Source organism: Callospermophilus lateralis, chromosome 3 (genome assembly GCF_048772815.1).
Source record: "Callospermophilus lateralis isolate mCalLat2 chromosome 3, mCalLat2.hap1, whole genome shotgun sequence".
Classification (NCBI taxonomy): Eukaryota; Metazoa; Chordata; class Mammalia; order Rodentia; family Sciuridae; genus Callospermophilus; species Callospermophilus lateralis.
The window spans coordinates 124,777,683-124,804,085 of record NC_135307.1 but is presented as its reverse complement, the minus strand read 5'-3'; the positions used below and the strand labels follow the sequence as shown (position 1 = coordinate 124,804,085).

The window sequence follows — 26,403 nt, the reverse complement described above, 5'->3', positions numbered from 1 at the left end:
AAGCTTAACCCACAATAAGTGGGGAGAGGGGAAGAATAGATGTTCAGTAATCAGATAAAAGGAAATAAAGGGAAGGGAGGGAGATAGAAAAAGGAAACACACTGGAATGAATCCCAAATAATTTTCCTATGTACTTATATGACTACACCATAGTGAATCCCACCATCATGCACATCCATAAGAATGGGTTCCCAACTAGAATAACACATATTCCATACTTATACAATATATCAAAATGAATTCTACTGTCATGTATAACTAAAAAGAACCAATAAACAAATCAATTCTGGAAAAAAAAACTATTCAAAACTAGTACTATGAGAGAAATGTGTACCACTCAGTATAAAAAGCAGAAAGAAATAATATAATGTTACACCTCAAGTCCTTAGAAAAGAATAATTCCAAGACCAGTGGAAACAGGAAATAATTAAGAACAGAGCCACAACTAATGACATCAAGAATAAAATAATAATAGAAAGATCAGTGAAACAAGAGTTGGTTTTTTGAAAAGATAAACAAGATTGTTAGACCCTAACCCAAACTATCCAAAAAATAAAAGACCCAAATCAAAAACATTACCAGTAAAATAAGGAGATACCACCACAGACACTAAAAAAATCCAAAGGATCATTAGAAACTCCTTTGAAATTCTATATATGACCTATTCAAATTGAACCATGGGGATATACAAAACCTAAACAGACCAATATCAAGCAATGAGACTGAAGTAGTAGTTAAGGTTTCCAACAAAGGAAAGTTCAAAACTAGATGGATTCTCAGCCAAATTCTACTAGTCCTTTAAATAAATGATACCAATCCTCCTCATTATTATCACATGAAACAAAAAGGGAGTGAAGATGGTCAAATTTATTCTATGAATTCAGTATCAACCTGATACTAAAACCAGAGACACATCAAGGAAAGAAAATTTCATACCAATATCCCTGATGAACCCATGCAAAAATCCTTAATAAGGCACCGGCAAACCACATTCAAAAGTACATTAAGGCCAGGTGTGGTGGCAGACACCATCTCCCAGCAGCTTGAGAGGGCGGGGCTGGAGAATCCTAAGTTCAAAGCCAGCCTCAGCAAGATCTAGGTGAGATCCTGACTCTAGATAAAAAACAAAATAGGGCTAGGCATGTGGCTCAGTGGTCAAGTGTCCCGAGTTTAATCCCTGATACCCACCCCACCCTCACCGCCCCCCCCCAAAAAAAACCATTAAGCAAACTGGTGCAAACACTATGGAAAGGGGTAGAGTTCTCGCCTCGCACGTGCATGACCCTGGGTTCGATCCTCAGTACCACATAAAAAAAAAAAATAAACAAGTGAAATAAAGGTGTTGTGTCCAACTACAACTAAAAAATAAATACTTAAAAAAAAAAAAGCAGTATGGAGATTCCTTGGAATGAAACCCCCATTTGACCCAGCTATCCCACACCTCAGTCTATATCCAAAGGACTTAAAATCAGCATACTACAGTGACACAGCCACAACAATGTTTACAGCAGCTCAATTCACAATAGCTTAACCATGGAATCAACCTAGATGCCCTTCATTGGGGGGAGGGGTGGTGGAGGAACTTTGGACAGAGGAGAGCCAGTGTAGGGGAAGAGGAAGGGAATGGGGATAGGAAAGATGGTGAAATGAGATGGACATTGTTACCCTATGTATGGGTATGATTACACAAACGGTGTGAAAAGTTGTGCTCCATTAGTGTTCAATGAGTCAAAATGCATTCTGCTGTCATGTGTAACTAATTAGAATTTTAAAAAATATGATCATTAAAAAAAAAGAAAATAATACATCCTGATTAAGTGGGTTTCACCCAGGGATATAAGGTTGGTTCATGTTATACAAATTAATAAACATAATTCACCACATAAAGAGTTAAACACAAGAATCACATGATCATGTCAATAGATGCAGAAAAAAGAGTTGACAATAATCTAGCATCCATTCAAGTTTAAAATGCTGGAGAAAGTAGGTATAAAAGGAACTTAACACATCATTGTAAAAGATACATATGACAAATCTAAGGACTACATAATACTGAACCAAGAACAATTGAAAGCATTTCTTCTAAAATCAGGAGCAAGATAGGATATACCCTCCCACCACTTTCATTCAATTTAGTTCTTGAAATTCTAGCTAGAACAATCAGGGAAAAGAAGAAAATTAAAGGGATATTAAGTAGGAAAAGAAGCAAATGATCCATTTGCTGATGGCACAATTTTTTATAAAATGATCCATTTGTTGATGACATAATTCTTTATAAAAGACCCAAAAAACTACTCCAGAAGACTTCTAGACCTGATAATTCAGCAAAGCAGCAGGATGCAAGAGCAACATAAAACAATAGCTTCCTATATTCCAATAATGAACCTACTGAGAATGAAACCAGGAAAATTATCCTGTTCACAATACACACACACACACACACACACACACACACACACCCAAACCTAGGAATAAACCTAACCAAGGAGATTAAAGACTGCTACAATGAAAACTGAAAAAAGAAATTGAAAATCTTAGAAGATGAAAAGACTTCCAATGTTCTTGCATAGGCAGAATTAATACTGTCAAAATGGACACACTAAAATAAGCATTATTCAAATTCAAAGGAATTTCCATGAAAATACCAATGACATACTTTACAGAAGGGGGGAAAAAAGGAATCCTAAAAATTCATTTGAAAGAATAAAAGACCCCAGAATAGCCAGAGCAAGCCTGATCAAGAAAAAGGATGCCGCAGGCATTAAAACTATACTATGTAACTGTAGTAACAAAAACAACATGGAATTGACATCAAAACAGAGCATAAGAGAAAGAGACAAAACCACATAGATACAGTCATCTGATAGTCAACAAATGTGTCAAAAACATATACTGAAGAAAAGTGTCTTTTTAGCAAATAGTACTGGGAAAACTGGATATTCACATGTAAAAGAATGAAACTAGATCCCTCTCTCTCTCCCTGCACAAAAGTTAACTCAAAGTGAATCAAAGACCTAGGAATTAAACCAGAAACTTTAACAACTGCTAGAAGAGAACATAGACTAAACACTTCAAAATATTGACACAAGGGGCTGGGGATGTGGCTCAAGCGGTAGTGTGCGCGACTGGCATGCATGCGGCCCGGGTTCGATCCTCAGCACCACATACAAACAAAGATGTTGTCTGCCAATAACTAACTAAATAAATAAATATTAAAATTCTCTCTTTAAAAAAAAATATTGACACAACAACTTCCTTAACAAGATCCCTAAAGTGCAAGAAATAAAACCAAGAATCAATAAATGGGATGACATCAAATTAAAAAGCTTCTGCACAGAAAAAGAAGAGTGTGAAGAGAGTGTCTATATACTGGGGAAAAAAAAATCTTTGCCAGCTACTCCTCTGATAGGAAGATTAATACCCAGAATATACATGAAGAACTCAAAAAACTTAATACCAAAAACAAAACAAAACAAAAAACTCAATCAATAAATGGGTAAAAGAAATAAATAGACATTTACTGAAATACAAATGGCCAACAAATATATGAAAAAATTTTTCAATATCCCAAGCAATCAGGAAAATACAAATCAGAACCACACTGAGATTTTATCTCATTCCAGCTAGAATGGCAATCATCAAGAATACAAATAATAAACGCAGACAGTGATGTGGGGAAAAAGATACAATCACACACTATTTGGTAAGACTGCAAATTACTACAACCACTTTGGAAAGCAGTATGGAGATTCTTCAAAAGATTAGTAATGAAACTACCATATGACCAGGTAATCCACCCCTTGATATTATCCAAAGGAACTAAAAATCAGGGTACCATAGTGATATAGGCATGTAACAATATTTACAGTAATACAAGTCACAACAGTCAAGTTATGGAATCATCCCAGGTGCCTGTCAACATACACATGGTTTAAGAAAGTTTTACTCTGCCATAAAGAAGACTGAAATTATGCATTTTCTCATAAATGGATGCAACTGGAGAACTTCATGAAGTGAAATAAGCCAGACTCAGAAAAATCAAGGGTTAAATGTTTTCTTTCATATGCAGAAGCTAGAGTGAAATAAGGAAGAAAAAGGAGCACAGCTCATGAAAATAGAAGAGAGTAGAGAACCGGGCTTATTGAGAAGGGCGGAGAAAAAAGGAAGAATTATAGAATGCTATGAGCATATATAAATATGCCATGGTGAATTCCCCACCTCGGTGTGTGTGTGACAGAGAGAGAGAGACAGACACTGTGTGTGTGTGTGTGTGTGTGTGTGTGTGTGTGTCTCTCTATGTGTATCAACTATCGATTTAAAAAACAATAAACAAAAGGAAGACCAGTAGAGTATAGAAAAAGAACAGAGTAGAAAGAAGGGGAGGGAAAGAGGATTTATTGGAGTATTTCATGCATGTACAATTATGTCAAAATAAAATTTATTATGTACAACTACAATGCACTAATATTAAAACAAGATATAGAGGAAGAAACCGTAAAGATCTCAAATAAAATAACATACTACTGCACCTCGAAGAATGACAAAAACAAGTTCTATACCCAAAACTAGAAGTAAAAATATAAAGAATATAAATAAAGGAAATCCAGACATAAAACACTGTATCAGTATAATGAAAATTGGTTTTATTAAAGAAAACATATGTACATAAAGGATAAATCTTTAGTTACACTAAGAGAAATCTAAAGTAAATAAAATCAGAAAAATGAGACTTTAACATTGAAACCACAGAAATACAAAGGCTTATTCATTAGATTATGATGAGTAGCAGTTCAAAAATTTAATAATGAAGAATAGGCAAGTATGTGGACACATCATTTTACAATGATTGAATCATGAAGAAACAGAATACGTAAATAGACGAATAATGAGACAATCGGTAGTGTTAAGAAAAAAAAAAGCCTCCTACCAAACAAGAGCCATGGCTGAATATTATCATTTTTAAAATTATTAATACCAATGCTGAAATCATTCAGAAAAAATGAAAGAGGGAGAAAGAAATTCATTCAAGCTCTTCTATGAGGCCAGAGTTACCTTGATGCCAAAATCAGAGAAGGACACAAGAAAAAGGCTAGAGGCCAATATCCTTCACATACAACTCCTTAACATCACATTAGCAAACCAAATCCAACATCACATTTAAAAGATTATTCAATATAAGAGATTCACCCCAGGATGTAAGAATAATCTAACATGTGCCCATCAATAAATGTGATTTACCATATCAACAGAATAAAGGATAAAACCATGGGATCATATCAACAGATACAGAAAAATATTATGAAACATCAATATCCTTTTATAATACAAATTCCACAAATTCAGTATCTAAGGAATGTACCTCAACACAATAAAGACTTTATATGAAAAATCAACTGCTTATCTTCATACTTAATAGAGAAAAACTGAAAGCTTTTCTTTTAGAACCAAGAACAATACAAGAATGCCTTCTCACTACTCGTAGTCAACATTGTACTGAAAGTCCTTACCAAGACTACAAAGAAACAGAAATCAAAAGGGCATGATATAGGCATAAAAACAAATACATAGAACAAGAGAACTTAAAAAGGAGCCTAAAATTAAACCCACACGCCTACAGCCAACTAAACTTCTGTTAAAGTGCTAAGAACATGTATTTGAGAGGGGACATTGTTTACAATAAATGGTACTACTAAGAAAACAGGATATTCACATAAAGAAGAATGAAATTAGATGCTAACTCTATTATCATATATAAAAATCAACTCACTGAATTAAAAACAACTACAAGCCATAAAACTACTCAATGAAAAATAAGTTAAAAGTTTCAAACATTGGAATGGGAGAGAATTTTTTGGATAAGAACGCAAAAGCACAGAAAACAAAAGCAAACACAAACAGAATTACATCAAACTGAAGAGCTTCTGTATAACAAAGGAAACAACAATGTGAAAAAATGACCTGCATGATGGTGGAAAATATCTGTAAGTGAGTACCTGTGAAGGGGCTAAGATCCAGACATTATAAGGAATTCAAAAAAACCAATAACCCCCTAAAAATGTTTTTAATGATCAACAGACCAAAATAGACACAATAGACAAACGAAACAAATAGCCAATAAGTACATTTTTTAAACTGTTCAGTATCACTAATTATAAGGGAATACAAATCAAAACTATAATGAGATATCAACTAAGTTAGAACTATGACTAACAAATAGAAAACAGATTACAAATGCTAGAAAGAATGTGGTCAAGAAAGAGAACCCTTACATACTAGTGGTGGAAATTAGTACAGGAATCATGAAAAGTATTAAGGAAGTTCCTCAAAATATGAAACTGAACTATCATATAATCCATTAATCTCATTCCTAGATATATATGCAAAGGAAATAAAATTAGACTATTGAAGAAACATCCCATGTTTATTCCAGGGCTATTCCCAATAGCTACGAATATGGAGTTAAACTAAGTTTTCATCTATGAATGAACAGATAAAGAAAATGTAGTACAAATATAAAATAGAATATTATAAACTACAAAAAGAATGAAATGTGGCATTCCAACAACATATATGGAATCATTATGTGAAGTGAAATAAGCCAGGCACAGAAAGACAAATATCACATAATCTCATTCACCTATGAAATACAAAGAAGTTGATCTAGAAATTGACAATAGAATAGTAGTTCTCAGAGTCTGGGGGGAGTAGAGGGAGGAATGAAGGAAAGTTGATCAAAAGGTTAGAAAAATAATTTCTACTACACTTTAGGATACCAGTAGATAATTATAAAACAGTATATACTTTTTGAAAGAAGAATTTAAATGTTTTCACCATATACAAATAATAAATGTTTGAGGAGATACATATATTTACCTTGATTTGAACATTACACAGTGTATACATGTACTGAAAAATTATACGATACCCATAAATATGTACAATTTTTACATGTCAATTAAAAATTTTAAAAAGAGAGATAGTCATTATATAAGGATATAAGGGGGATAAATTCATCAAGAGAATATAACTACTATGAACATTTATGTACTAATTCTCAGACCACTCAATATATAAAGCAAATATCATATCTAAAGGGGAAGACAGACCATACTACCTACCATAACGGTTAGAGATTTTCATGACACTTTCATCCACATACAGATTATGCACATATAAATTCAACAAGGAAACATCAGACTTAAATTATCCTAAAAAAGAAAATTTACAGACTGCTACAACAGCGGCAGAATATGCATTCTTCTCATCAGCATATGAGACATATACCAAGATAAGTCCATACATTAGTCCACAAAACAGATCTCAACAAATGAAAAAAAAAAAAGTGAAATTAAAGCATATATCTTCTCTAACCACATTGAAATAAAACTAGAAATCAACAACAGTAACTGTGGGAATGATAAAAATACATGTAAATTAAACAACATACTCCTGACTAATGGGTCAATGAAGAAATTAAAAGGGAAAATAAAAGAATACTTAAAAATGAAAACAATCATATCAAAATCTATGGGATACAGCAAAAACAATTCTAGGAGGGGGATTTCTCATAATAAGGGCCTACATCTGAATAGAAGATTTCAAACCTACGACAATCAATTAAAGGAACAAGAAAAGCAAAAATAAATGAAGCAAAATCCATGAAACAAAGAAATAAGGATCAGAGCAGAAATAAATAAAACAAAGGCAGGCAACACAATAAAAATTAAGGAAACCAAAAGTAGCTTTTTCAAAGGACAAATAAAATCAAGAAACCTTCAGCTAGTTTGGTGAAAACAAAGAATCAAATAAATCAGAAGAAAAAAGACATAACTAATACCACAGAAAGATTATTAGGCTTATTGTTAACTAATGTAAATCAACAAATTGGAAAATCAAGAAGAAATGGATAAATTTCTACAGACACAAGCTATGAAGTCTGAACTACAGAAAACAGAATACCTAAACATATCAATAACAAGCAAAGAAACTAAGTCAGAAATAAAAAGTTGACCAAAAAACAAAAGCCCATGACTAAGGTGGCTTTATTGCTTAATGCATTTTCTAAAAACTAATCCTAATCAAAATACTCCAAAAAATTTATAAGCAGGGAAATATTCCAAATTCATTCTACAAAATTACTCTGATAACAAAAGCAGACAAGATCAATTTAAAAGGAAAAAAATCATAGGCCAATATCAATTACAGTGGAATCAAAGCACATTAAAAAGGTTAAAATGATAAAATGAGATTAACCCCAGAGCTGCATGAAAAGTTCAACATATGCAAATCAACAAACAATACATTTGCAGAATGAAGGATAAAACCATCTCCACAGATGCAGAAAAAAGGATAAAACCATCTCCACAGATGCAGAAAAAGCTTCAATGAAATTCAATATTCCAGCCTGGTGCAATAACACATGCATATAATTCCAGTTACTTGGGAGACTGAGGCAAGAGGCCCACAAGTTCAAGGACAGACTGGGAAAAACTTAGACACTCTCTCAAAATAAAATTTAAAAGGGCTAGGGATGTACCTCAGTGGTAGACTGCTTGCTCACCATATATGAAGTCCTGGGTTATATATTTCCACTACTTGGGAGACAAGACAAAAAAAAAAAAAAAATGCCTTCATGACCACAAACTCAACAAATTAGAAGGAAAACTAAGTCTTCCAAGATACTCAAAAACTAAAAGAATTCATGATTATTAAGTCAACACTAAAGAAAATACTTAGAAGAATACTACATGCAGAAGAAATTAAAAAAACAAACTTCAGTGCCTACAAATGTATCAATTTCATGAAAAGAGTAGCTACCAAATAAGAATTAAGATCATAAGTTCAGAAATAAACAAAAGTTGCAGATAATAATAAAAACCTCTCTATAATAACACTGAATATAAACTGCCCCAAATCTAATTTAAAAAGAACCAGAATGGATTAAAAAACAAGACCCAAATATATGTTGCTTGGTCTCTTACCAAGATAGGTCATCTAGACGCAAACGCAAAATGAGTCTCAAACCTAAAAAATACTATAAATCAAATGTTCCTAAAAGACATCTATAGAATAACCCAAAATTCACTTTCTTCTCAACTGCACAAGGTATAATCTCTAAAACAGATCATATTTTAGGAAAGAAAGTAAATCATAGTAAGTACAAAAAACAAAAACAATAAAAACCCTGATATTATCTCAGCCATCTTATCAGACCATACTCGAATGAAACTGGAAATTAAAACCAAGAAAAATCATAGAAATTACACAGAAAATAAATGAGAATGAACAATATGTTTTTTACAATGAATGGATAATATAATAAAATGAAAGGTAAAATTAAAAATTCTTAGACTCAAAATATAATGGAGATATAACATTAGAATCTCTGGGACACAATGAAGGGAGCTCTCGGGTAAACTTACAGCTATGAGTGCCTACATTAAAATCTGAATGAATGAATGAATAAATAAATAAATAAATAAATCCCCAACAACAATTATACATTTCAAGATTCTTGAAAAACAACAATAAAGCCTTTCCAAAACCAGTAGAATAAAGAAAATAATTAAGGTCAGAGCCAAAATTAATGAAATAGTTCTTTCAAAAGATAAGAATGATAAACCAACTAACCTCAGAAACAAAGAGAAGACCCAAATTAATGACATTAGAAATGCAAAAAAGATATTACCATAAACATCTCTGAATTCCAGAGGATCATTAAGACTACTCTGAAAGCTAGAAAATCTAGAAGGAGTAGACTGATTCCTATATACATATGACCTATCAAAATTGAACCAAAAAGATAAAGAAAACCTGAACAGGACAGCAAAAAACAATGAGACTAGGGGCTGGGGTTGTGGCTCAGCGGTAGAGCGCTCGCCTTGCGTGTGACAGGCCCTGGATTCCATCCTCAGCACCACATAAATAAATAAAATAAAGATATTGTGTTCAATTACAACTAAAATATAAATATTTTTTAAAATGCCTAGCTGAATTCTACCAGTCCTTTAAAGAACAAACAATGTCAGTGATCCTCAAATTAGGGGACACAGAAATAGATAAGGGAAAACATTTTCAAATCATTGTATGAAGATATCAACCTTCTACCAAAACCAGATAAAGGCACATGACGGAAAGAGAACTACAGAACAATATCCCTGTTGAACACAGATGCAAAAGTCCATAATAAAATAGGAGTAATTCTTCTTCAAAAACACATTAAGAAGCTTATACTTCATGATCAAGTCAGCACAGGCAAAACAATAAACTTCATTACATAAATGGAAGGAAGGACAAAAATCACATGATCACCTAATTAGATACAGAAAAGGCCTTTGACAAAATTCAGCACCAATTCATTTTAGAAGCATTGAAGAAATTAAGGACAGAAGGAACTTAACATCTTGAAGAATATAAATGATAAACCCAAAATAAACATCATACTAAATGGGGGAAACCTGAAAGCATTTCCTCTAAAATCACAAACAAGGAGATCTTGAAATCTCAGCCACAGCAATTACATAAGAAAGAAATACAACGTATATAAAGAGGAAAGGAAGAAGTCAATTTGGCACTGTTCACAGATATGATCCAATACCTGAAGACTTCTCAAGTTTTGGAAATAAATACAGCAAAGCCTTAGACCATAAAAATCATCATAATAAATCAACACCTTTTAAATACAGCAATAATGAAACTGCTGAAAAAAATTAGAAAAACTCCTTCACAGTAGTTTTAATAAATAAATGCATGAATAAATGTCTGCATATTTATATATATATGAATGAATAAATCTAAAAACAGGTGATAGATCTCTACAATAAAAATGATAAAATATTGAAGAAAGAATTACAGAGTATACTAGAAGATAGAAATATCTCCCATATTAGGGATAGACAGAATTAATACTGTCAAAGGCAATACATAGACTCAATGCAGTGCCCACCAAAACACCAATAACATTCTTAACAGGGGGCGGGGGAAAAAAACCCTAAGATTAATTTGAAAGAAGAACCAGAATAGCCAAAGCAATTTTGAGTAGTAAAAGCAATGAAGAAGGCATCATAATTCCAATCTTCAAATTATACTTTAGAGCTATAGTAACAAAAACTGTGTGGTACTAGCATAAACTCACATGTTGACCAATATCATAGTCTAGAAGACACAGACACAAACCCAGATACAGTTGGTGAAAAAATAGTCTTTTAAACAAATGGTGCTGGGAAAATTGGATATCCATATATTGAGTGAAACTAGGACCCTTTATTTTAATTGCTAAAACTTGGAAACAAGCGAGATGTCCTTCAGTAAGTCAATGACTAAACTGTGATACAACCAAAAACCAGAATATTACCTAGTACTAAAAAGTCATCGAGAAAGTCCTAGGAGAAACTTAAGTGCACAAAAGTAAAAGAAACAAAACTGAAAAGGCTGCGTAAATATAACATTCTGGGAAAGATAAAACTAAGGAAACAGCAAAAAATCAGTTGCTGCCAGGATTTTGGGAGAGGGATTGATAAACTGAATACAGGATTTTTAGGACAACAAATATATTATGTACGATACTATGATGATGGGTATGAGCCATTACTCTTAGTGCTCTTAGAACAAATCCTAATGTAAATTACAGACTTTGAGTGAATACTATATGTCAATTGAAGTTCATGCATTTTAACATGTATATCGCTCTGTTGGAAAACTGGATAAGGGGGAAATTTACATATGTTTAGGGGACAGTGGATATGTGGGAAAGTTTGCTCAATTTTGCTGTGAACCTAAAACTACTGTTTTTTTTTTTTTAAAAAAAAAGTCTTAAAAAGAGATAGAATTACCATATGATCCAGTAGTCCTACTGCTGGTTATATATATATATATTTTTTTTTAAATAAATTTAAAATAGGATCCCAGAAAGATATCTGTACACTCATATTTATTGTAGCATTATTTATAATAGCCAAGAAATGGAATGTCTATCAATAAATGGAGAAAGAAAGTGTAGAATATACATACAATGCAATTTATTCAGCTTTTAAATTGAAAATTCTGTAATATTCTTTCTATAACTTGAATGAAGTTTGGGGACATTATGCTATGCCAAACAAGGTAATCCACAACAAGACAAATACTCCATGAAGTATCTCAAAGAAATTTATTTACAGAAAGTAAAATGGCATTTGCCAATGGATTAGGAGAAGAGGAAAAATGGAAGTAGTTATTCAACGGATATAGTTTCAGTTGCTTTATAAGAGGAGAAAGTTCTAGAGATCATTAAGATGCCTACAGAGAGAGGTATGACAATATAAAGAGGTAAATTAGTAGAAACAAATTCTAAAGGTGACTGGAGAGCCAATGATTAAAAGATACAAAGAATGCTTAAGACAGAAAAAAAAAAAAGTGGTAAGAGGGACCTAAAAAAAAATGGTATTACAAGAAAAACCTAGAGAGTTCAATGAAAATCTCATATTCATGATACAAAATTCTAATTTTAGCCAACATCAAGAGTAAAATTTAATGACATGCCCCCCATAAAAATGGATGTTTCATACTAATAAAAAATTTTTTAAAAAAAGAGAAAAACATGATGGTATCCTAAACACTTCAACAGCTTATATAACTTCTGTTTTCTCCATGTAAATTAACTTTGTTATAAAATAAACACAAAAATAAAAGTATGGACACAGATAAGAAAAAAAATGCATGTTTTATATTGCCAGAAATTCCCAGGATTCATAAATCACTATACATGAACGAATAAGTTGGTCACTAATAGATTTTAAGCAGATAAGTGTCTAAAGAATTTGCTTTTACAATAATTCCACAATCTAAACTAAGACCAAAATGCACAAAACTGAATATAGGCAATCTGGTAAGTTAGTGAATACTGAAGATGTTACAGGCCAAGAAGGAAGTACCAACAAGAATGAGGATGAAGAAAATTACATAAGAAATAATTAAAAGACATGGTTTGTAGAGATTATGCTATGCCAAACAATGTAATCCACAATAAGGGAACTAAAGATAAGGCCCAGGCTTCTGGTATGTGCAACAGGGTTCAAAGCTTATATGCTAACAAAAAGAACATTCATCAAGATTTAATTAACAATGTATGTCCATTAGATACTTCATGAATCCTAAGTTCTGCTCTTATTATTTTGGGGAGAATAGAGCAAGGTAGTCATTCTCTCAACCATCCCTACTAAAAGTATGTTTTCCTTTATTTATAGCAGATGGTACTAGTCAATATGATGCATTATACAGTAGAAAAGTGGATAGACTATGACTCATGTCATTAATATGCCCAGTACATTTCAGTGACTCCCTGTGTGTCAGGAGAGAACCAAAAACTTTACTGTTGCAAGATCTTTCACAATCTAATTGTGGCTTTCTACTTATGGCTACATTTTTCACACCTCCTCCCATCACCTCATCCTGCCATACATCAATACTGAAAAGGCCATTCAGTGTACCTCTTCTGATGTCTTCCTTGATTCAGATCTTAGAAGTTATTCCTCCTGTCTTGAGGACTATGGTCTTAGTTATCCCCAATCAAGCTGGAGGTTTCAGCTTAGATAATCACTTCTAAGATAATTAGGTATTCCTCTTGTATGCTCCCCATAGCAACCTATATTTACTCTATCACTAAACTACATTTTTATCTTATAACTGCCATTTATTAAATGGTAAGCACCCTAAGTCACATAACCCAGTAATTTATTATTGTGTTCTTAGCAAATTACAGAACCTCAATAAAGATTCTTCAGGTTCTCTTCTGATGCTGTCTAGACAGATAATAGTATCAACCCTATCTTTTCCAGTTATATGACCTTCAAGGGAAGAGAAAAGTCAGAATATCTCCCAGTTTCTGGGGTATACTGTAAGTATACAAAAGACCTACAAAGTCTCAATCTGCAGAACAAGAATATGACAAGGAGATTTTTTCCACAGGAAATTTTCTCCACATGAGAAAAATCATGGCAACAGAAGAACCACGTACATGATTAAAGAGATTTCTATTTTTATTTCAGAAAATATTTTTATATTAGTTAGTCCATAAGTGCTTACATATATGAAAACACACCTATAATTCATGGTAAAACTAAAAGCATCCACACTCTTTCTCCACAGTCAACTCGATTAAAAGGTTCAGCTCTCCAAATCTACTTTGAGAGAATTCATGAGTAGCATGGAACACAGTAACTTGCCATATGGCAAATGTTCAAGACGTCGGATGGCATTCCCCACATTCAACAGCTATGAAAATATAAGTCAGTTTATTAGCATATAAACTGATGTTAAAAAATTATTCCTATGTTTTCACAAGGAAATTAAAAAGACAGAAACCTTTTACATAAAATTAGTATCTTCATTCTTTCATGTAATAAATATTGAGTACCTATTTATTGTCTCATTTGGCTTCCATTCTAATGATGAAGAAGAAAGACACCAAAAAAGTCAACATGAAAGTTGTCAAATGACATTAAATTGTGTGAAGAAAAATAGATATAAGAGGACTACAGAAGCCACAACATGGGCTCTCTGATATAGCATCATTCAAACAGAGACCTCTGAAAGAAGTAAACAAGGAAACCATGTGGACATCAAAGAGAAGGGTCATAGACAATAGAAATAACCCTTGAGAACACAAAGATATGTGGGCAAGAGCATAAAGCTAGTATAGACAGAGATGAAAAACGGAAGTACAGAGGTCACAGAAGTAAAAAGGAGCCAATAATACAGCAACATAGATTTCTAAGTATTACTTTGAGAGGTGGGGAAAGACTTTGAAGGGTTTTAACCCATTTTGTCCCATTCTTCCAGATGTGTAACACCAATAAAAACTTCAATTAATCAATATTCATACCATTTGAGTTAACTTTGAAATAATATTTATATATTTATTATGTTCATAGAAATGAAAACTTGGAATTTAACAAATTAAGATTTCAAAAAGACCAGTCTGGGTATTAAGAATACAATGTAAGGGGCATTTTTTTTTTTTGGTCTTTTTTTTTTTGGCAAAAGACAAAGGGCTTTAATCAGGATAATAGAAGTAGAAATGATAACAAGGGGTTAAAGTACAGATGCTTCAAGGTAGAAACAACAGTATTCATAAATCCTTTGAACTATGTGAGACAGAAATCTAGAGACTTCAAAGGTTTTAACTAAAAGGGAGTAGGGATGGAGGGCAGACTGCTACTGAATGAGATGGCAGAAGAATGTAAAAGAATTAGATTTGAGACGATGAAAATCAAGAGCTCTATCTATTTAAGTAAAAGACTGCTAAACTTGTATTTTAGTTGTTAACATTAAGAAGTAACCATCCAATTACTGGATAAATAAATCTACAGTTCAGAGGGTAAGTCAGAGTTGGAATGGAAATATGCAAGTTGTAAGAGTACAGATAATAAATCTCTTACCTGGAGAGAAAGGATAAAGATGGCCTTAGGACTGGTCTGGGGCATTCCAACATTTAGAGTAAACTGAGGATTTATTTAAACAATCTTGCTTTAATGAGCCATAAATCACTTGATACATTTACCCTTGCTCCATTTATAGTAATACACCTGAAAATATAGCCTTAATGTTAGAGATGGGGTATAGGGAGTAATTATCAAATATGAGAAATCTGAAGTTACTAAGAAACTGCTTTGAAATCATTAAGATATCAAGAAGCCTAAATACATATAAAAAGACTCTACCACAAGATACTTACAAAGTTTAAACAAAACTCAGAAAAACATATGATCAAAAAAGATCTCGGTTACTATTACTTCTAATTTTAGGTTGAATTACAAAATAGTATCCAGCTGTTAAAAATCTTTGCTATGCTTTTCTGCTTCCAAGGAAATATTAAGAATTCCTTAACAGGCATGGTCTCTCTGTATATAAAAATCACTATTTAAAATGTACTCAAAGTCTTCTCTAAATGTATATTTAAAACATAATTGAGTTACACCGAAATCCAACTTGTATACCCAAGTACTACAAAAATTTAAAAATCATGCTTCAATATATGTGGAATGTTGTCTTTTATAAATTACCCTCATTAATTCTTAGGGGAAAGCAAGAATCCTTCATTAGTTATTTTATAAATTAAGACATACAATATTATGGTACAACAAAACTGGACCTACTCACCTTACTAAAGTGCTGCCTGTTATGGTTTTTACAGGTATAGGAACTTGAGAAATGGTGGCAGATGTGAAGGCTTAAGAGCTATTTTCCCATGATATTATGGCTAGGACCATAGCTCTGTTGAGACATCATGGTAGGTCTAATTTGCTGTTAACTCTAAGTTAAAAAGCATGAGAGCTTTCTTAACACAATCTGGACTTACACCAGAGATTTATACACAAACTTGTAACAAACAGCTTACCATGCCTCACAATGTCATCATCCTTGATTTTTACTACCAATGAAGTTTCATCTATACTCTCCATTCTTTAATCTTGATTCATTCTCCTAAATTCCTCCAAGATCTCTAAAAACCCACTTATAAGGTGTCCATCATCTTCAAATGCTTTATATAATGGCTCTTCAACATACTACATCGCACTAAAGCCTGGCTCCCTCACAAAGGTACTTATCCTGCAACACTTTTATATGAGCTTGAAAAGACTCCTAAAGCCCCTAAGTCCCCATTATTCTTCTAATACCCTTGTTAAAAACAAACAATGCCCCCACCGCAAAGAAAACAAAAAACTTCTAACTTGAAACTAATATAATCTACCTGAATTCTTTATGACTTTCCTCTGTTCTGCTGTTAAACTCAGATAGGTTCTATTTGATGTATATTAAGTCATTAGCAAAGTGACTTCAATGTCAAGGTCTGTGTCTGTTCTATTCCAATATTATAGTCCCTTAAAATATCTGCCTTAAGTTGAAACAGCTTTTTTTAACCTCTTTTTTCATTCCAGACATGTTAAAACACCCACCTCTGATCATTATCATCTACCCTCATTTGCACTCATATAGAATGATCATTGACATAAAGACACGAGACATTTTTAAAATTTTGTATTCATTTATTTTGTTGACAAATGAGAATTGGATATATTTATCACATGCACAACATGTTTTGAAATATGAATACATTGTGGAATGGCTATATCCAGCTAATATATGCAATACCTCATATACATAAAATTTTTGTGGTAAGAACACTTAAAATATCCTGATCAATTTCCAAGAAGATAATACCTGTTAACAAATTGAATAAATGTCAACAATTTGCATCCTCTAAGTATCATGTGTGCAGCCCTTGGTGACAACCATTCTACTCCATACTTCAATGAGATAAACTTTTTTTACTTTTCCTATATAACTGACATCATGCAATATTTGTTTTTCTGTGTCTGGCTTATTTCACTTAAATAATGACTTGAGTGTCATCCATATTGTTTCCCTGTGCCCCCAAAAGAGAATTTCATCCTTTAGTATGGCTGAATAGTACTCCATTTGCAATACACACCATATTCTTTAATCTATTGATTAAACTGAATGAGATAGATATTCAGTTTAACGCTAAATCTTGGCTATTGTGAATAATGATACAATGAACATGATAATGCACGTATCTCTCTTTTTTTTATTAGCTACACATGACATTACAATGATCTTGGCCATTCATACATCTGAATCAATTGGGCTATAATTTCTCATTTTTCTGATTGTACAGATTGCAGAATCACACTGGTCATACAGTCACCTATATACATACAGCAATCATAATGTCTATTCTATTCTGCTGCCCTTCCTATCTCTTTGACATAGTGATTTCATTTCCTTTGAATATGTACTCAGCAGTGGAACTGCTAAATCTTGGCAATCCCATTTTTTAAATAAGTCCTCCTATTTTCCCTAATAGCTGTACTAATTTACATTCCTACTGTCTTGAATACAGAGGTTCCCTTTTTTTTCCATGTCCTTACCAACAAGAGAGGTCTCATTTTTTATATTAACTTAATGGGGCATCTTATTGTAGTCTGAATTTGCATTTCCTGGATTAATAACAATTCTGAGTACTTTTTTCATCTACCTTTGGGTATTTGCTTGTGTTTGAATGTGTGGGGGGGTGTGTGCACATGCATGTCATGGTTATCGGGGTCCTTTGCTCATTTCTTAACAGGGTTATTTTTTTTTCTTGCTACTAAGTTCCTTATATATTTCATTTATTAACCCCTTCTCAGGTGTGGTTTACAAATGTTTTCTCTAATCATTTCATAGGTGTTCCTTTTACTATTGATTTTACCCTTTGTGCAGAGCTTTTCAGTTTGGTGTATCTCATTTGTCTATTTTTGTTTTTGTTGCCCGTCTCTGAATTAAAAAAAAAAAAAAAACAACCAAGATGTATTTCTTTGTCTTTTTTTAGTACTTTTACGATTTCAAATTGTACACGTAGTTTTTAAACCATTTTCAGTTGAGTTCTCTATATGGTATGAGCTAATGTTCCAAGTTCATTCTTCTGCATGTGGACATCCAATTTTCCGAACATCAACTACTGAACAGACTGTCAGATCACATTTGCTTTCAGCAAATTTGTCAAGATTCTATGCTCTTTATTGTGTTCTATTTGTACATGTGTTTGTTTTTATGTCTTACTGATTAGGTATATTTTCAAGTTAGGAGGTATGATACCTTCAGCTTTGTTCTTTTTACTCAAGACTGCTTTAGCTATCTAGTCTTTTATGGTTCTATATAAATCTCAGTATAATTTTTTCAATTTCCGTGAAAAAGGTCATTGACATTTTCCTAGGGATTACACGGAATCTTAAGAGTACTCTGAGTAGTATGGGAATTTGTAACAATATTGATTCTTCCAATCCATAAATATGGGCTAACTTTTCACTTATTTGTATCCTCTTCAAGTTCTTTCATCAATGTTTTCTTGTTTTTACTGTGGACATCTTTCACCTCCTTGGTTAAATTTCTTCTTAAATGCTTTTATTTTTCTGAGCTATTTTAAATGAAACATTTTCTTGATTTCTTTTTCTAGTTAGTCTGCTCTTTAAGGGTATAGAAACAATGACGAATGTTATCCCTTGATTTTGAATCCTACAACTTTACCATATCTCTTTAGTAATTCTAATAACCATGCAATCTACAAACTAAGTGAATTAAACTTCTTCCTTTCCTATTTGGATGCCTTCTATTTATTTCATTTAATTACTCTGATAAGGACTTGAAACACAATGTTGAATAGAAATGGTGAGAGCAGGTTCCCTTGCCTTGTTCAAGCTTTCAACTTTTCACCATTAAGTATGACATTAGCAGTAGGTTTGTCACATATGCCTTCATCGTGTTGAGGTACATTCCTTGTATGCCTTATTTATTGAGGCTTTTTATCAGAGATGTTGAATTTTTTTAAATGTTTTCCCCTCACTCTATTAATATGATGTCACATTTATAGATCTAGTTATGTTACACATTCATTGCATCCTTAAGATAAATTTGTTATCATGATGAACAGTTCTAACATGCTATTTAGTTCAATTTGCTAGTAATTTCTTCACAATTTTTGCATCTACTTCATCGGGAATATTGGGCTTTAGTTTTTTGTTTTTAAGAGTTTCCGTCTGACTGTTATCAATTTAATGCTGGCCTCATAAAATAAATTTGGAGATATTCCCTCTTCTTCAGTTCTTTGAAAAAGAAAAAATGATATTACTTCTGTTAAAATATTCAATAAATTCAGCAGTGGGCTTTTATCTGGTGGAGGATTTTACCACTGACTCAATGTCTTCACTCCTTATCGATCTGTTCAGATTTTTTGTTGTTGTTATTGTTCAACATTAAGTCTTGGTAGACAGTATGCATGCAAGAATTTATCTATTTTTTTCTTCTAGGTTAAAGAAAAACCAAATATATTCTAGGTTGAATAATTTGTTGATGCATAACTGTTCATTGTAGTGTCTTGTGATCCTTTCTATTTACCTGGTATCAGTTGTAATGGCTCTTCTTTTGTTTCTGATTTGATTAAGCCAACTTATTCATGGTCTACCTAAAGCTTTCTTAATATTATCTTTAAAAACAAACAAACAACAAAAAAACCAAAAACGCTTAGTTTTGAGAATCTTGTCATTCCCTTTCATTTATATCTACTCTGATCTTACTCCTTCTTACATCAACTAACTTCGAAGTTATTTTTTCCTAATTCCTTCAGATGTAACGTTAGCTCATTCATTTGAGCTATTTTTTATTTTTAATGCAGGTGTTTATTGCTGCAAATTTCCCTCTTAAAATTTATTTTTGCTGCCTTACATGAGTTTGGATACCTTCTGTTTCCATTTTTGTCTAAAGGTATTTTTTAGTTTTAATTTTGTCTTTGGCCTGTAGTTGTTCAGACAGTATTATGTTAAATTCTCATGTATGTAAATTTTCTAAAATTCTTGCTATTACTGATATCTAGTTTCATACCACTGTGATCAGAAAAGATATCTGATACAATTTCAAACAACACAGTTGATAATTCTTGCACATGACCTATCCTGTATTTAAAAGAAGGTATTCTACCACCGTTGTACAGTTACATATCATCTGGACTAAAGTATAATTTAATTATGATGTCTGTACATGGCTGAGAATGGGGTACTGAAGTCTCCAACTATTATCATTATCACAATCTATAAGATCTATTGGGGCTAGGGTTGTAGCTCAATGTTAAAATGTATACTTAGTGGGCTGGGGATGTAGCTCAAGCAGTAGCACGCTTGCCTGGCACGCATGCGGCCCGGGTTCGATCCTCAGCACCACATACAAAGATGTTGTGTCCACTGAAAACTAAAAAAATAAATAAAAATTCTCTTTCTCTCTCTCTCTCAAAAAAAAAAAATGTATACTTAGCATATGTGAGGCCCTGGTTTCAATCCCACCACAAAGGCGGGGGGCACTTATTATCTGCTTTATATATTTAGATACTCTCATGCTAAGTGCATAAATATTTACAATTATAATATCCTCCTGATGAAATGGTCACTTTACCATAATACAATGACCTTCTTTTTCTTGTTTTAGATTTGATTTATCTGGTGTTATCTGATGTAGGTACGGCTATCCCAGCTCTCTTTTGATTTCCATACACATGGAATTAAAAGTTAAGAACACTTTTAATTTGTGTTCTTAACAGTGAAGCGAGTCTCCTATAGGCAACATACAGTTAGTTCTTGTTTTATTATCCATCCAACCACTCTATGTATTTTGACTTTCACCAAAGTAATAACTAGCAGGTACTACTCCAATTTGTTAATTGTTTTCTAGCTGTCCTATAAACCTTTTGTCCTTTTCTTCCTTTTTTATTGTCTTACTTGTGATTACATTACTTTCTCTACTGCTGGGCTTTTGACTCCTTATTACTCTTCATCTTCAGTGTAACCACTATAAGGTTTCACTTTTATGCTTACCATGAGGCTGACAAAACATTTATAGTTATAACAGGCTATATTAAGATTTAACAACTGTGGTCGCATTTTTTTAATCACTTTTTCTCTATCATCCCCCACACTTTAGGGGGTGGGGATACCAGGAATTGAACTCAGGGCACTGAGCCACATCCCCAGCCCTAGACTGTAGTTTATTTAGAGACAGGTCTCACTGAGTTGCTTAGTGCCTCGCTAAGTTGCTGAGATTGGCTTTTAACTCGCCATCTATCTCAGCCTCCAGAGCCACTGGGATTACAGACATGCATCACCACACCCAACTCACATTTCACATTCTTGATGCCACAATTCATACCATACAGTTCAACAAAATATTGTACCTATTACAATTTTGAACAGTTTTGTCTTTCAGTTTTCATACTTAATGTAAGTAATTTATATGCCATTGATACAAAATTGGAAGAATTGGACTGTGTTTGTGTTTTCATGTTACTAATTAGCATCATTTTCTTTTAACTTTAAGAATTTTCTACAATATTTCTCATAAGACAGGTCTGGTGGTAATAAACTCTCTTCATTTCTGAAGAACAGTTTTGCCAGGTGAAATATTCCTGTTGTTTTGTTTTCTTTCAACAGGTTAAATGCACTATCACATTCTCTCCTGGCATATAAGGTTTTTGTTCCTAGACTTATTAGAACTCCCTTAGGTGTAAAGTACTACCTGTTTTCTATATCCTTTTTAACTTTGATTATTCATTCATACCCTGAAGTAATGTGTCTGGACTGAATTTTTAAAAATATTTTTATAAGTTGTTAAGGCACCATTATTTTATTTATATGTGGTACTGAGAATCAAACCCAGCGCTTCACACATGCTAGGCAACCTCTCTACCACTGAGCCACAACCCCAACCCCTGGAGCTTCCCTTGCAAGATTTCTTCATTCCTTTTCAATCATTTTCCTTTTATATCCTCTAACTGTATATTTTCAAATAACTTGTCCTCAGATTCAAATTCTTCTGCTTGATCAAATCTGCTGCTTATGCTCTTGTATTCATTTTCATTTCATTCACTTTATTTTTCAACTAAAGAATTTTTCTTTTTAAGAAAATATTTTCAATCTGTTGGTTGAATTTCTCATTATGATTGTTTACTGTTTACTGATTTCACTGAATTACTTCTTTGTGTTTTATTTTTAATTCACCAAGTTTCCTTAGAACAATTACTTTGAATTCTTTGTTAGGCAGCTCATAAATCTCCACTTTTTTAGGACTGATTATTGGTGTTTTAATTACTTCTAATTGTTCTTGATCCACAATGGCCATGTGTTCGTATCTGCACATTTGAAAAAAGTACAGACTTATTCCAATCTTTTCAGACTGGCTTTGTTTTAAAAGCCCATGAACAGTCTGCCTATCTACAGGTTTTGAGCCACCATTTGTTGTAGCCCATGGAAGAACTTGCAGCTATAGTCCACAAGCAGGGTGGTGGGAGTCCCTAAGTCACCAAGAAAGCAGGACTGAAGCCTGTATCTGTAAGGCTGAATTTCATGAAGCCTGGATCCACTGTGGTAAACCTATTGATGAGATTTGTGAAGGTGGATCTAGACCCTATATCCACACTGGCTGTCCTGATGCCGAGTTGGGCCTAGAATCTGACAGCAAAAGACAATCAAGTGCTAGGATGGGCCTGGCATCTGCACTCACTGGGATAAACCTGAAGATCGAGCTCACAAAGGTTAGCCTAGAGCTTAAGTCTAAGGGGAGGAACTGTAGCCTTAGTATATAGGTAACAGAGTCCACTGGGGTGGGTATGCCTAGAGCCTAGGTCTACAGGGAGGAAGTGTAGCCTTAGTATGTAGGTAACAGAGTCCACTGGGGTGGGTCTACACTCTTGAGTCCATTGAAGCCTAGAGTCACAGGGAACAATCTGAAGTTTAGGGCTTGACTGGTTCTGAGGTAAGTATGTACCGGAGTCCAGAGGAGTCAGTCTGGAGGCCAAGTGTGAGAGTACTGGCCTGAAAGCTAGGTCCACAGGAGACAGAATAGGTCCTGAGGCCACAGAGGCTAACCTAGTACCTGGATTCACAAGGATGATCATGCAACCTGAATCCAAGGGGTATGGCTAAGCACTGTAGTCTACTGAAACCAGGAGAACAAGGCCTAAACACTTAACCTGCTAGAGTGTGGGACCCCAGGGGCCAAGCTGGAGGGTAGGATTCTAGGTGCCAGCACTGGGCAAGCCTGGAACCTGGGACTATTGGATGTGGTTTGGCATTGCAGTGCACCTGGAAACACAGTGTATTGGTACCAGCCTAGGGTCTACAACCAAGGACATGGCTCAGCCTTGGGTTTTATCGGGGCAGGCCCAGTATTGAGTTCTACAAAGTCTGGTGCATACTTACTTCTCCTTCCCGCAGGGAGATTATCTCTTTACATACTGTCCTGTCCAGGGTTGATGGAGACTTGACACAAATCATGTAAAACTGTCTTGCCTACCCTCAATACATTTTTCATTTCTGTGCCACACCCAGTGCATTACCTGGTTTCCTTAGCACTTGTGAAGGTATTTTTGTCCATGAATAATTGTTCAAATTGATGTTTTTAAAGTAGAATGAGTGCTGCAAAATCCTAACCCACCATCACATCTGAATCTTGGAACACATGGTTCTTTTGGCCATCATAAAAGCATAAAAATTTAACTATTACAATGCTTTAGTATTATCCCCTCTACACTGCTAATATTCAATGGGAAATACCATGAATAATCTTCTGGCTATTAGAGAAAAGTCTTTAAGTTCCAAGTGTGATAATGTTTCTAACCTTGAGCCATTCAATTGATGATTTTCAATGATCTTTAGTTCTTCTTCACCAATAACCCTCAATAATTTTCTAAGTTTTCAATATTCCCAAATCCCCTAACTAACCCTGTGTTAAGTATAATGTTTCATAAAACACTGTTAATAAAAAAAAAAACTTTACATGGTCACTAAACTATAATAAAATATCACTTCACATCCAACAGGATTACAAATATAAAAAAAATAAATAAAAACAAATGCTAGTAAAGAGGTAGAAAAACTGCAACCTCTATACACTGTTGTTTGGAATCTAAAATGGTGTGGAAACAGTATGGCAGTTTCCCAAAAAATTAACAACAGAATTACCATATGATTCAGTAGTTCAACTTCTCAATATATACTGAAAGAATTTAAAGCAGGGTCTGAAAAAGTATACCAATGCTCATAGCAACATTATTCACAATTGCTAAAATATAGAACCAACCCAAGTGCCCATTCAGATGAATGAATAAGCAAATTATAGTACATACATGCAATGGGATATTATTCAGCCTGAAAAAAGAAGGAAATTCTGATATATGCTACAATATAGATGACAAAGTACAATAAAATAACCTCAAAAGACAACTGTATAATTATACTTATATGGAGTAGCCAAAAATCACAGGCAGAAAGTGAAATGGTGGTTGCCAGGGGCAGTAGGAATGGGGAGTTACTGTTTAATGGGTATAGGGTCTTGTTTTGCAAAATGAAGAGAATTCCGATGATGACTATGTAACAATGTTAACACTCATATCACTACTGAAATGCACACTTTAAAAAGGTTAATTAAGATTTTTTTCATTTCTAGTTGTAAAAGGACACAATAAATAAATTTTATTTATTTTTATGTGGTGCAAAGGATCAAACCCAGCATCTCACACATGCTAGGAAAGCACTCTACCACTGAGCTACACCCCCAACCCCAAGATGGCCAATTTTTATATTATTTTATTATAGTTACATGGTTATATAATATAGTTAATATATACATATAATTAACAGAAAAATTACATGGTCACATAAACTTGAGGAATACATTCTGTAGTCCTTTCTTGGAAAGTCACAGTATACATCAAGTATTTAAAAAATTTCCTCCATTCAGTAAAGAAAACATTGAGGGTTTTTTTGTTTTGTTTTAAGTTAACAGAAAAATTACATGGTCACATAAGTCTGAGAAATACATTTTACAGTTCCCTCTTGAAGTTTCACAGTGTACATAGCATTTGAAAGGATTTACTCTATTTTCAGTAAAGAAAACCTTGACTTTCTCAATCTTACCCATATGCACATTTAAAAGTTTAAAATCACTTTTATCTTTATCTCCTCCTATCTTCAGAAGATGGGGATCTTTTCTCTTATTTAAGATCAAATTCTGCACTAACATTTTTCATTTCAATTTACTGTCTTGAAAACCTTGCTTGGATAATAACTATAGTGCACTTCTACTGTCTTAAAATTCTTAAATTCATACAACAAATCACTGAAGACTTCATTGTTTCACTTTCTAAGTATTTGTCTTAAGTCCAGAAAAAATGATTTTGAATTCATTATTACACCATTGTTCCTTTTAAGGCTCCCATTGACTGAACTACTGAATCCCTGGTTGCCATGTCCACGAGTCTGTCTTCAAACCTGTTTCTCTGCTACTAAAGTTACTGAAAATATGTCTTACAGGTATGCCACTGTCTGTTAAGCAAATTCCTTACAATTCCCAAATATCTATGAGATACAAATCAAGACCTTTCATGTGGCATGCAAGGACTTAGTCCTTTTTACCAAGTCTTATCTTTACTTTCTTGTCTTTTGATCAATCTATGATATAAGAGTCCTAAACTCACTACTGTTATCTACACTCAATATGCTGCTTCATAACTTTGCTTATGCTTCTACCTAGAAGAAATCTGTTCATGCTTTCAGCTGCCTAACTCCGGTCATATTTCAAGATTGATCCTAGCCTTACTTAGTCACTCAATTTTCCTGCCATCTGGATTCGGTTCCTGCTGCACACCTGGGTACTCTGGTACTCTTCTGTGTTCCCACTGCATCCACAGTACCATTTTACCTCAGTAACTGGAAAACTTTGCTTCTGCGTCTTTCAATTTAAGTTATTCCAGGGAAGGAACTAACTCTGAATCTTCGTATCCATGACAAAACCCAATGCCTTTCACATAGTAGGGATTAAGAATAT

General features: G+C 33.5%; 1 protein-coding gene across 8 annotated transcripts in view; it reads right to left on the bottom strand.

Annotated features, from left to right (window-relative positions):
- Ube3a (ubiquitin protein ligase E3A) overlaps positions 1-26,403 on the bottom strand; it is a 189,842-nt gene that overhangs the window by 132,933 nt on the left and 30,506 nt on the right. For 2 of the 8 annotated variants that reach the window (XM_077109182.1, XM_077109186.1), the window contains exon 3: positions 15,417-15,563. The exons of the other annotated variants lie outside the window; for them this stretch is intronic. In XM_077109182.1, coding sequence (XP_076965297.1) covers positions 15,417-15,469 — 53 coding nt within the window. In that variant the 5' untranslated portion in view covers positions 15,470-15,563. The remainder of the gene's footprint in view (positions 1-15,416; positions 15,564-26,403) is intronic. 8 annotated transcript variants of the gene reach the window in all.